Source organism: Watersipora subatra, chromosome 7 (assembly GCF_963576615.1).
Source record: "Watersipora subatra chromosome 7, tzWatSuba1.1, whole genome shotgun sequence".
In the NCBI taxonomy this organism is placed as follows: Eukaryota; Metazoa; Bryozoa; class Gymnolaemata; order Cheilostomatida; family Watersiporidae; genus Watersipora; species Watersipora subatra.
In genome coordinates this window covers 54,277,239-54,291,379 of record NC_088714.1, presented here as the reverse complement: position 1 = coordinate 54,291,379, position 14,141 = coordinate 54,277,239, and the positions used below count along the sequence as shown (strand labels likewise).

At 33.0% G+C, this 14,141-nt stretch overlaps 1 protein-coding gene across 1 annotated transcript; it reads left to right on the top strand.

The window, feature by feature from the left end:
* Window positions 1-2,496: 2,496 nt before the first annotated feature.
* Window positions 2,497-7,189, top strand: LOC137400017 (uncharacterized). The gene is made up of 3 exons (XM_068086316.1): window positions 2,497-2,607; window positions 5,667-6,188; window positions 6,685-7,189. Exons 1-3 carry the CDS (start codon window positions 2,580-2,582, stop codon window positions 6,828-6,830), a joined length of 696 nt encoding a protein of 231 aa, XP_067942417.1. The 5' UTR covers window positions 2,497-2,579; the 3' UTR covers window positions 6,831-7,189.
* Window positions 7,190-14,141: the final 6,952 nt, after the last annotated feature.

The following is a 14,141-nucleotide window of genomic DNA, read 5'->3' as shown; positions in this document are numbered from 1 at the left end:
CATATGGTTGAACAAGCATTAAGGTGTAAACATATGGTTGAACTTTTATACTCCAAATATTCTGTTATCATTATCAAGTAATCAAGGTTTTTGGCAAACTTTCATTAGTCATATCAGCATGATGGGAGTATCAAGCATATTCCATGCCTGGCAGTACATGCATGATATGCTAACATACCTGTATATTGTCAAGTGCTTGCTGCTATGCATGTATAATGCTACATTACCTTTAATAGTTAAATAATTTTAGCTACCTACAATATGCTTACAAACAATATACTTGTGTGTATGCCTCACACCCCCCAGCATAACATAATTGCGTGTATTCTTTGTAGTGAATTTAGACTATAGAAGCTTATGTTTATTAAAAAAACAGAGTTGGCATAGTGTAATACAATTTGGTAGACAATAATGTAGCATTATATGATGCAGTTGAGTATAATATAATATGATCTCATATTATACGTATAAGTTCAGTGTCAGAGGTCAGCAACAAGGGTCAGCAACAGAGGTCAGTTGCCGTTATATAATATAATATGATGTGATATTTTATAATTGCTAATATAATCTGTTTGTGGTATGCTGATTGGCTGTGTCACCCAGTTAAAACTTTAGACTGACAGAAGCATTTCAACACAAGACACAGTTAATACCAGACAGCACAAACTTTGATAATATTGGGTTATTAATAGATGTTTCAGCTAGCAACACGAACTGAATGCATGTACAGCAAATGAATAAAATGCCAGCATTGTTGTCTAACCAGTTTTAGCTGTAGGTGTTAACAGCAGGTGTCAGTAGTAGGTGTTTGTAGCAAGTGCCAACAACACAGGCTAACAGTAGAGGCCAGCAACATTATTCAGCAACAAGGAGTCAGCAGCAAAGGTCAGCAACATGAGTCAGCAACAGGGGTCAGCGATAGGGGTCAGCAGCAAGGGTCAACAACTGGAGTCAATAACAGGGCTCAGCAATAAGGGTCAGCAACAGGGGTCAGCGACAGGGTTAACAAGACGGGTAAGCAACAATGCTTCACAAGCAGAGTCAGCGACAAGGTTCAGTATCAGGGGTCAGCTACAAGGGTCAGCAACAGAGTTCATCAACAGAGGTTAGCATTAGAGGTCAGCAACAAGAGCCGACAAATGGAGCCAGTAACAATGGTCCAGCAACAAGGGTTCAGTAGCAGGGGACAGCAACATAGGTCAACAGAGTGACCTCTGTTACTGTCCTAATGAGTGTCCTATATTGTGCCATTGATGCTCTTTGAAAGCAGGTTAACAAAAAAGCGATTAATATGGTTAGGCACGGATTAAAAAATCTAATAAGTTTACTTTCTCACTTTTAGAAACTATTTTAGGCAACAAAGATCTAAAATTTTACAAATTTAGAGATATCTTTTATTTAAATGCAACATTAGTTCATGTAAACACTATTTAAATTAGTCAGTTCAATAAAATTAAGATAAGATATTTCTCTCATCCTTGGTAATTAAACAGACTACAAACTAAAGCCTGGTTCCCATGTCGAATGCAAGACCCCGTCGGTATTCTCGCACAGCAAAACGCTTGCGGCGCTAAACTCCAGCGGCTAATGTTGACATAGAGCTGCTTCGCTGGTAATTGCATAACAATGGCCGCTAGCCGTGTCATCTCGGAAGTGCTGACCTTTACCTGTACAGTGCATTTTGGAGAGGTTTTGCTTGCGGCTTTTCGCAAAAGTTGAACAGCGCTGAACTTTTGCATTGATCGTCAGCAAATACCGGCGGCACTCGGCAGGAGTCGATGCGCAGGCTCACATTTTTCGGCTGATAGCCCTGTTGTGCTATCGCACGAGCTTACGGCGTAAATAGCAACCAGGCTTAAAACATCGGTATAAATGATTTTAAAAAGCTGCTTTGAAGCGAAACTAGTAACTAAAATGAACCAAAACAAAATGAGCTTCATAGAAGATGTATAGCGTTATGTTTGAACCGGTAACGATGAACGTATGCAAGTGTTACATCAGTTTGAGAGTCTTTTTATCTTTTCTTAGATATCAGCTCATAACTTTTATCTGTAGAGAAAATCTTTTTTGATGCCAAGGTAAAAACCAATAAACACAAAAAATAGCCATTCATATAAATCTATCGTATATTTAATTAAACCGGCAAATAAAAAAATAACTCGCTAATGGTTTATGGCGTCTAGAGCAAATGTCTTTTTTTACCACTTCGCCATTACACTGACATTACCAGCAGATTTTTTACCACCCCACATTACTAGAGAGCATAAATTATAAAATGTTATGATGTTTTTGTGTTAACACATGGTCTAAAGTTCAGAGGGTGGTAAGTACATCAATCATCAATTTTGACATCTTAATTGAGTTCAATTTCTGTTTGTCACGTAAGAGGCATAGAAGCGTGTCCAAGCAAAAATCATTGAGCAAAGTAATTTCACCACCTGATGCCATCATTCATCATAGTTCACCGACAGATTCAAACATAATACTTACATTACCGGTTGCTAGCGGATGAATTAGTCTTGTGTTTAGAGCAGCTGGGGTAAGATCGCTCTTCCTCTCAGCTCTAGAAGTCTCTAAAGATGGATCCCTCCTCTCACTACGCACAAGGTAAACACCAGTACCAGCTTAACTAGAAATGTCACCTAATAAATCATAACTATTTAATAAATATTAACTAGTAACGTAGAAATATATTTTGTACATTGTATTTGGTTTCTGGCATAATCAGTGCTTTAGAAAAAAATATAATAAATATTCTAATGTTTTTAAACACAGAGTCTGCTTTTAAGATAATATTCTGTCAGCACATTTTGGTTGCTCTAGTGAAAGCACATTGTCTTTGTTTCTCAAATTTTTGACAAACATTTTCACTTTTCAACTATTTGCTCAAACCACAGTAACAGACATTTTTGACGGCTGGTAAATTTATAATGAAACATTTTGAAAACCTTTGTAGTAAGTACGCTTGTTTATGAAGTACAGTACTTTTTATCAGTATGTATTTTTTTAGGTAAATCATGTTACCTTAACCGGCCAAGCAAGTTTGAGGTGAATACTCAAAGTAGCTGTTGGTTTTCAACAGCAATACACAAAAATCCAGTAAATTCAGTAACAAGGAATCAAATTTCTTTGATATTTTTTCCGCAAACCAGTTTTTGAAAAATAATATTTTCTGAATATGAATTTGCAGACTGCTTAATAAAACTAGTTGTCATGATCCGCTTAAACCTTTAACTAAAATTCTTTAAAAAAATGCTAAAGTTTTCAAGTTTTATCACTTATGTTTTATGCATGTTCTCAATGATACCATTTTTGCACTATTATGTAGTGAAGCAAAGTTTGTGTTCAAAACAGTGAGTAGGAAGAATATTTGTTGTACTTTTTAAAACTGCAAATGTTTAATCCAGATGCTGCGTAAGTCCTCTAAAACTTTCTCATATACTGAATCACAAACAATTTGATTTCAATGTTTGTTACTTAAAAATAATGTTGTGTAAGTACATATGTAACTTTAAAATTAGTTTTCTTCAGATTTTCAATTCACCAAAGTCCATAAATTTTCAAACTTTTCTTTAAGAAAAAAATTAAATTTATTTTCTTTTGTTGACTACATATACAACTAGGGTGTATCAACTTATATCACTCAGTGTACAAATATACACTGAAGCATGCTTGCAAGGCCAAAATATTATATTATCACTATATTGCTGGTTAGTAGAAAGCTTTTTATAAAAAGAAAAATAGTAGTCGATCTATATCATATCAAAATACAAAACTCAATTATTTTGAAAGTTGCAAACTTTCCAGTTTTACGAAAAAAGTCATACACCTACCACAAACTTTGTAAAACTTAAGCTAATGTGTCAACCTCACTTGATAACTGTGGTATATTTAGTAGTGATACATAGATCCTCGTGTTCTGTTAAGAAAATAAATTGGAGAAGCTAAAATCTGTGTTGTACATCAAATATTTAATAGGAATTCTTTGGAAGAATTACACACTTCATATGTACGTGAATATAAATCACAGCTTTGCTAAGCCTAAGCAAAACAATAGGAATTATGTATTCCATTCACTTAACCACTAAGTAGGCGTTTGCTAAGTGCATGCGGTATTTATCTAGCAAGTATCTTGCCACTCCCTTTCTGAAAGCAAAGAAATAATGCAAAATGATGAGGTGTTGGAGTCTTAATGTCTACAGAGGTCTTTTAGGACCAGATTAATGCATTCAACTAATGACATTCCTGAATACTTCAATCAATTTAACCAAAATATTTACTATGACATACTAAATAATAAATTAACATTTAATTAATATAGTAATAAATAACACAATATGATATAATACGTTCTAATATAACATTAAATCAATAGAGATAAAAATTTGTAAAATAGTAAAACCCAATATAACAAATTAGAACACACACATGTGTTCTAATTTGTTATATTAAAACACAAAACAATCTAGTTTAAAATAGCAATATAAAATATATTACACCAAAATATAATTTGATATGCTACATTAGAATATTATTTAATACTATTATTATGGTATAATGTAATATAATAGATAATAATATAATTTATATATGCAACGTAACATATTATAATATAATTTAATGACGCTTTGAGATGTGTCGATATATTGTATAATACGTAGTCTAGTAAAGCCAAGTCAAGCTCATTACAAGTCCTAGTAAACTGGCAGCCCCGTGAGAGATGGTCAGGTGTAATAAGCATGTAAAAATTTATTCCCAAATGTGGCAAGGTGGTTGAGCGGCGCAGTTGTTAAGCTACTGAGCCAAATATTTGAGTTTGAACCCTGTGCAATGCAATCTTTTTTCCCTAACTTTTTACCACGGCTTTAGACAGATAGATGGACAGACAGACAGATAGACATGTTGTTATAGTAAAGAGCATTAATCGAAATTCATCAATGGGCATCACTACATATGTAGACCCTTTATTGTCTATTCTTAAATGCTGTGTTAACTAACTCCTTGATATTTTTATGGTTTCAAACAAGCTTTTCAGTGTTTTTTTTCTTGGGCTGTATTATTTATCTTGTAATTTATTAAATATATTAACTACTCTGGCGCATGTACTATTTAGTTTGTGCCTGTAACATGAGTGTTTGAGATAAAATAGATATTGTATATTGCTTGATAGTTTTGGTATTATTCAAGAAAACAACAGAACGGTAAAGAATCTATGTCATGGAGTCTGGAAGCATATCAAAAATATTGTTATCTTTACACATTTCTGGTCATAATTAGAAACTAACACAGAATTTAGCTAATAAAAAAAGAGAAAGTATATACAGCAGTGAGTCTCTGTGCCATAGGTCCAATTGTGATAGAATTTTCATATGCCAGTTAGTTCGAATATGGCACATCGCAGCTCAAGACCCCAACAAGATAAGTATATATTCTAAAATTTTAAAAGTTGGTGTAAGCTGAGACAGTCAGCAACAGCAAGAAACCAACATCAAAACATACAAATTCACAAGCCATTAAATAAAAATAAATTATGTAAAGTCGTGCCCTAAATAACAAAGTATACGTTTCTCTTGCACACAGACAGCAACCATTTTAAAGACAGCGGGAAAGACAAAAGACAAATCCAAAGAAAGATGCTAATACTATTTTTGAAATGTTGTTTTAAGGTCACTATCGCAATGAAGAAGTAGATGAGAAATTTTATGCTGATAGCCGAGGGCAGATGGTCGATATTTACCCAAGAGAGTACGACCATGCACCAGTCCATCCACACACAACTTACTATGACATGGCCTACCCATCGACACACCTGGAAGGCCCCTACAGTCAATCTCACCATCCAGTCTACTCCAGTTACTATGACCCACCCCAACAATATCCAGCTCACCCACAAGAATACGACCAATACCACATGGAGCCTCACTCTCACCCCTCTTATCGTCAACCTTCATACCCCAGCAAGTATCACCCCTCTCCTCCCCAACCTCAACTCGCTTACAAGAAATCTCGATATTCAAATGACGAAGACGATGACTCATCCCAATCTGATGAAAAGCTGTCAGCCAAAAAGGAAAAGCCTTTTCAGACTTACATGTGCTGGTCCTTTATAAGCTTCATTTTCTGTTGGGGACTTTTTGGTGCTGTGGCAATGATAAACTCATTCGAAGCGAAGCAGAAGCACAAACAAGGTGAGTTCATACAAAGTTCAAAAACACACCATTAGTTAATTAGTGTGGTTTACATTGTCGCTTTTGCGGGAAAAAGTGAGACTACAATTTCAAATTAAAATAACCTTGATGTTTCAGTGATTATGAAAAAACTAAATACAAAAATTATTTTGAATGTTGTTATAGCTGATTTTATAAAATTTGACAGTTTGTTCTTTGTTGCAGAGTCATACTTGTTAAAATGATCAACTGCTACCATGGAAATATAATCTTCCATAAACATGTACATTTAGCTATTTCCAATCTAAAGATGAATAACTTTAAAAATGCTAAAAAAACAATAGCTTTTTCTAGTAAAAGAGTAATTCCAATATAAAAAAAAATAAAACAGCCTCTATTTTATTCCTAGCAGTTTATTGACTCATAAATCATTTGGCTTAAAATATTGGAGTTGTTTACTCAGGAGAATGACAACTTAAAAATACTTTTATACAATTATGGTAACTAATAATTACAGGTGACGAAAAAGGAGCAACCAAGCATCAACGCTGTGCCAAATGGCTGAATATCATAGCGACAATAACAGGATTGGCAGCGACTGGTGTGACTCTGGCTTTACTGCTGATCAATAGAAGTAACCCTCATTTCACCACTGACAGCTAACACAGACCTCGATTTGCATAGTGTACTCAAAATTATTTTTTTTGCAATGACTAGATAAAGATATTTTAGTAAAAACTAAAAGCTGGTTAATCTATATGAATTTTGAACTGTGTAAAATCCATAGTTTTCTTGCCTTATGCTAACGAAATATTGCAGGGTACTTATCATATTATATTGTATTGTTTCTTATGTAACATATGATTTATTCCATAAATAATCTAAAGTTTCAATGAGATGACAAACAACAACCCATTATCAATATTTACTATCGTTACATTTTATATTTTGTTAAGTTTTTTTTATATAAAAATGTGAATTTGCATAATTTTAAAAATAAAATATACTAATTCTTATGAAAATTTCATATGATGCCTTTCTCTATTACTAACAAGTTCATTCATTTAACTTTTGTTTTAATGCAGGCTGATTAGTGAGTTTTATCTATTGATGTCCTTCAAAGATTCAATACTTTAAGAGAAACCTTATAGAAGCAACAGGTTTTTTAATATACAAGCATGTTTATTTTGAGTTGCTGAGTCCAAAAGAATTCATTAAAAACACAATTTAGTAGAAATATGGCACCGATAATTTTTATATAAATAGATTTTGGTAGCAAAGAGAAGTAAGCTATGTGATCACAGATTGTTAGTTTTAGCTGTATGATTTTTATTTAGTCGAATCACTGCATGACTATCATTTGAATAAATTGCTCAACTACGAACCCTTTTTTATTGATAAAAAATCTGTTTTATCAACGTGCATCTTAAAGTTTGTGCACGATTGTGAGCTGATATTAAATACTAGAAATTTTAATATCAGAACTTAAAAAATGATAGTTAGTTCTGGAATGGCGGCTAGATTTTTTATTGCAAAGTTTTTTTTGTCTTCAACCAAGTTCTGTTGTAAGAAAACAAATAAAAGACTATAATTATACAGACTCACAGAAATTTTGGTGAAGTGAAACTACTATAAATAACACCAGCAACAATTGTGTTACCAGAACGATATTTGATATAATTATTTCAACGCTTGCTTTTCACCTTCACTTAAAGTCAGTCTTACATTGATTGTATAATACTATAACCATAATTAAAAACTTCTAGATAATTACAACAAGCTATCACCAAGTATAGATATAAATGTAGTATAATATATAATATAATACAAATAATGAACAATAATATATAATAATATAATGTATGAAAGCTTTTGAAAGTTGAATATGTACGCATGAACAACAGGTTAAAGAACCAACGCACAAGCAAAACCTTATCAAGCTTTTATCATTCTCAGTAGCAAAAACTGTTTAATAACCTCCTCTTGTTATTGGAAGTTTATATATGCTCTTATTCAATCTAAAACATGAAAGCTTCTCTTTTATGTTTCATATTTATCTTTCTTGCTCCTTATTTTTATTCACAACTTTTCACGCTTGGTACTTCTTTTGGGAAGGTGTACTCACTTTTTAAAGATATTTAAGTTTTTCAAAAATTTGATAAGATGGGGATTCAAAAACTGCATTAATTGGTTGAGACAGTCTGGTGATAAAAACAAGGCCAAATTGAAATAAAAGTTGTCATTTCGAAGAGCAAACATTTTCTTTTGTAAATGAATATTTTCTAACCAGACCAATTTAGCTGTTAAAAATGCACAAGCATTGCTCAAATAAGCAACTGTTGCCTGCATTTTCATCCTTTAAATACAGAAACTGGGAACATTTGGAATTTTAGAATTATCTTTAAATTTTCAAGCTACTAACAACACTGAGGCTATAAAATTGCTATATAAGCATAGTTATCAACAAGCTCTAAGCTTCTAACAACACTGAGTTTACAGCATTTTGATGCAAACATTGATCTATTGATAAACTCTAAGCTTCTAATAACACCAAGGTTATAACACTTTTATACAAACATAGAGTTATCAATTAACTCTAAACTTCCAACGGCATCAAGGTTATAACACTTTTATACAAACATAGAGTTATCAATTAACTCTAAACTTCTAGCAACGGCACCAAAGTTATAACATTTCTATACAAAAACAGTTATTAACTCTAAATTTTTAACACCACCAAGGTTATGGCATTTTTATACAAACAGAGTTATTAATAAATTTTAAACTCCAAACTTGAAATCTGATACCTCCCACGCTAGAAGAGGTGTTAGAACACTAAATATGTCAGTAGCGTGATGTTTTTGTCGGGTACATAGATAATTGGTGGTGCGTATGTTATCAGTTGTACACACGAAGGCATGCTGACAAGTAGATTTTAAGTAGATTAAGGCTACCAATGATTTGTGGTCAACCTCTACCAAAAAGGTTAGCCTATGAAGATGTTGATTAAATTGCTTTTACTCCCAGGCTACAGTATTTGCTTTTTTTAAAACTGGCAGCATATTTTTAATTTTATGTTCAGTTGCTGATCAAGATAACAGTTTACAGTACAGTTGGCACTATGTGTATTGAAAGCGAGCTGTAATAAGTCCCTTGGTGCATGTATCCATAAACAAAACTGTTTTTAGATTAGAACCGTATGCATCAAGGACCTTGTATAGATAAACAGAACTGTTTTCAGTTTAGGACCTGCTATCAACCCAGCTGACACCCAAAAATGGGTGTCAGCTGGGCAACACATTTTGGTGATTCTATTGGTTGTATAGAATAATCCCATGACCAAACACGAGCGAAGCGATTGTTTGGGAACTTTATGATAAATGCATATGTGCGCACACAACTCACAAAAATTATTCATCAACACCCTCGCAAACCCTTGTACCGAAATCTTATCAACAACCTTAACCATTTTTCAATGGAGTCATTTAAGTATAATAACAGTACAAAACACATATAAACCTATTTAAATATGTTACCAAGTCTTTGAAATTTGTAGACACTATCCTAAAACTAACCCATCTGATTGGATTATAAATAAATAGACATATTAATTTGGCCTAAACTCACCATTAAAACTTGATAAGCCTTTTTTAATCAAAATTAAGACCAGCCAACAAAACGCCAACAAGGCCGTGCAACGAAGAGTAGAACCATCAAGTCGTGCGCATTTCACGAGAAAAACATGCACATTTCACCAGTCTATGGCATTGTCCAATTGCCGAAGGTTTCTGTAATTAACGTAGATGTACTGAAAAGTAATCTCTTCTTTTTTGCCAATTTTAAAGTAACTGACATTTTGGACACTTATAATGAGTACTTTGGTATTCCAACTGATGTCCAAAGCAGTGAAAGTAAAGGAAATGACAAACATATTTTTCTAACAATTCTTATAAGATTATTACAATATTTAATTATAAGAATAATTAGTCAAATTTGTAAGATTATTATAAGATTTAATAATTATAAGAATAATCATTCGAATTTAAAAGATCGAAGTATATAGTGACCGATGTTGGGCAAATTTGTTAATGTTATTATTTTTTAAATATTTTGTTGTTTATGCTATGGCTTTGCCCAATATTGTGGTACTGCCAAGCAATTTTTAATATCTGCAAAAATAAATTATAGGCCTACACTTTCTTATAGATTTACAGCTATTTCTATGACAACCAACTAAAATCTCTTTGGATTTTTAAAATCAGATTATTTTTTTGCCTATAAATACAAAAATCTAGATAAATATCACAACTTTTTGATATTGGTTGCTATGACGTTTTGAAATGTAAACAAAATTGTAAATTGGTTTTCGTTTCTCAAACTTTAACACCAGTTTTCTCAAAACTATGTTGGTTTCTCAAAACCACTATAATAAACATGTATTCAGTTTATTGACCATAAAATCTGCTGTGATCAAGCTGGAATCAGAGTTTTTTTTTGCAAAGTAGCTGAGAGTTTTCTCCTTCTGTTAATGTAGATAACTCTAAATCTCAAGCACCCGACTTAATCATGGTTTCTGTGATCATGACCCATTTCTTCACTTTGGTTACAGATTCCTGTCAAAACCATTCTTCATTCAACACAATCGACTTTCAAACTGTGTATATTACACAGCTGCTTGCCATTTTACTTCTAATATTGCATTTCTCCTATTGCAGGGGAAAGATATAAACATATTATCTTTTTCTTTCATTATTGCTGTTTGTACATTAGAGTACATTACAGCTACCATTGCAGCTACCATTACAGTTATCCTATTGCATTGCGGTACCATTTGACTTGCAGTACCCTTTCTTTTTTCCAATATCACTTTGATCGTGGGCTGTAGGACAGGGGAATTTTTAGTAAATATATGACAGAGTCTTCTTTGCGACAAGTTGCTTAATGGAAAAATATTGTTGATTAGAAAAGCACTCATGCTTTTTTTCTTGATGCACAAGTATATACTATTTAGAAACTCCAGCTTCACCTAAATACTCGACTTCACCTAAATATTCCTACAAACATTTTGTAAATGCATTAATACTTACAGCTATGTAGAACATAGAATAAAGTTAATGGTTTATTAAAAGATAACACATTACATCTAAATAAAATTGAGCAAATCAAAAATGCTACATTTTTTCTCCAATTGAGGACAAGACATATCAGTGTAATTCCTCGCTACAGAAGCAATGGTAGCAAATGTTCTTAGCTATGCCACTCCCTTGCAGTAGTGTTAGCATAGCTGAATCAGCTCTTAACTGAGCTGCTTCAAGCAACCTACCTGAAGTGATTATATTCAACTAGTCGTAGGCGCATGTGGAGAAACAGCCAGTCGAGGTAAAACTGCGACAAGGCAGTGTACTGTCACCATTGTTTGTTCATCTTCTATATATATATATATATATATATATATATATATATATATATATATATATATATATATATATAGATATATATATATATATATATATTGAGATATATATATCTTAATGTATATATATATATCTCAGTGTTTGTCTGTCGTTTGCTGGTCAGCTATGTATGTCTAGTTATAGTGATAAAGTTTTGAGAATGAAAATACTGCTTTGCACCAACATCGAACTTGGAAATCGCAGTGCTATAGACAGACATGCTATTTACTATGCTACACAGGCTATTTGATATCAATTGGAATAACGGTGTTTATCTAAGCATGCTAATAATTTTGCGAGCTTGAAGATCATGATTGCATAAGAGATTATGACGCTTAACGATTACACATACAATTATGACAAGCCGTAATGCTGAAGTGTATGAAAGGACAGACACAGTTCTTATTATAGTAAAATTTTAGATTAGCTTAAGTTACTCATACTAATTGTGTAAAGAAACTTAGACAATGGCAAGTACATTATCTGCTACTTTATAAGCTTTTTAACCATAAAGAGTAACCTTAATGTGTGGCATAAGGCGTAATAAATATTCTTCAAAAATCTGGTTTAGCTATGCCTTATGCTTTCAAATTTTCTAACTAAGGGTTGGCCAGACACACGCAGAAATAAGCAAACCCTTCAATTAAAAATTGGATTTATAATTAAATATGTTGATTGGAAATAAATTTTCTGTGTAAAAACTTATTATTACCCATGAAATGCTAGGCATTTAGCTAGTAGTATATGTGAGAAATACTTCTCCGCTGCCACTTCATTTTGGAAATAGTGGTAACATCATGATATGGGACAAAAAAGGGCAGTTGCTGAAAATAATTATTTGGAAGAACTGTCAAATAGTCTCTAATTAGATGAAGAAATTGATGATAAACTCGAATTGTTCTAAGACTGGCTTCGTTGGTTTCACAACTAGTATTCAAGGACTCACTATTGATAGAGAAATCATTAATGTAACCTCAGATAGTTGTGGGAATAATAATTAACTCTAAAATGAACTTCAATGTTCAAGCAGGGTGGCCTCTAAACTCACTAAAGAAGAAATGGAATATGTGAAATCTGTTAGTCTATGTAAAAATGACGACAGATGCATCTAGAAAAATTTTCCCAATTGAGGTTTATTCTCATGTTTTTTTTTATGCCAGACATCTATTGACTAATAAAAACAAGCTGAATGTGTATGAGTACATAACATAATTCATGTGGATACCATACGAACTTTTGGAGCAGCTGCTATCGATGTTTGCAAATCTGGCAACTGAGGTTATTGAGAGTATAGCCAAATGCCACAGAATATTTAGACAGCTATAGCAAAGGATGGTTTAGCCAGCTTGGCCTTGTGCTTTAAAAACCTTTGCTGACAGATCTCAAGATTGTAGGTGTTAGAGAGGGTAAGACTCAAAATGTGAGAATTTGAAACCATGCAAAATCCATAAACTAGAAAGTCCAAACAAAAGAGAGAAACTGTGATTCTTATTTCTGACTTTGCATATGAAGCAATGGCTTAGTTTATAAACATAAGCCTAGATCTTTAGCGACAAATCTTATTAAGCTCAAGGTGAGGACGAGGCTGTTTTTGAAAATCTTCTCACACCTCATCAGCTACTGAAAGCTCACTCTACATAGTTATCTTTCTAAACACTCATGCTCTCCTACATTCATCTGATTAGAGGAAGACAAGACAGTGCCTCACCTTATCTTTAGTTGAAAAATAGCACACTGATGCCGATTGGATCATGCCTTTGTCATCCTTGAAACTATAAAAGAGGTTGTAATTATTAGGATGATGAGAGGAGCATACTGTAGAACAGACCATGAAAACCTAAGATCTCAGCCTGATCTACAAGAACACATACAACAGATGCATCTAAACACTGAACACCATCGCAATGAAATACCTCATCTAAAGAGATGAACGTAAAAAATGAAGTAGAAGATGCTTCAGAGCTGAAGCAGAAATTTTTGCAATCTTCTTCCAGCGATGTGAAAGGAAAGTAAGATGAAAAATGCTGATACTGGCATGATGTGGACCTGACAACAGAAACAAAGGAAAACAACCTTTCTTGATGTGCTTAAAAAAAGGAAAGAAGACTCCAACAGCTAGAACAAACTAAAGAGAAGAGTAAAAAAAACACAGACTTATTAATGGGAGACAAAATACAACCGCTAAAATCAATCCTTATTCAAGTATTAGTATGTTGGAGAATCAATGGTGGCTGCCTGTTCTGAAAACTATTGTACTCCCAGTTAAAAAAACAAAACCAGAAATAAAACTCGATTTAAAGACATGGTTATGCTAAAGATAGAAAAAAGTGGATTCGGTACATAGTGTACAGCAACCGATAACAAGAAGCAGAACAAATTGGAGATGTAGGGTGCAATAGAAAAGGAAAAAAAGTTGTATTATTATGCATCTATAATGATGGCCAGTCATATGCTCTGTGTGCTCCTTATGTGCAAGCTCAACTTACACTGTGTGTTTTTATTAAGAGCAGTTTTGCTCAAA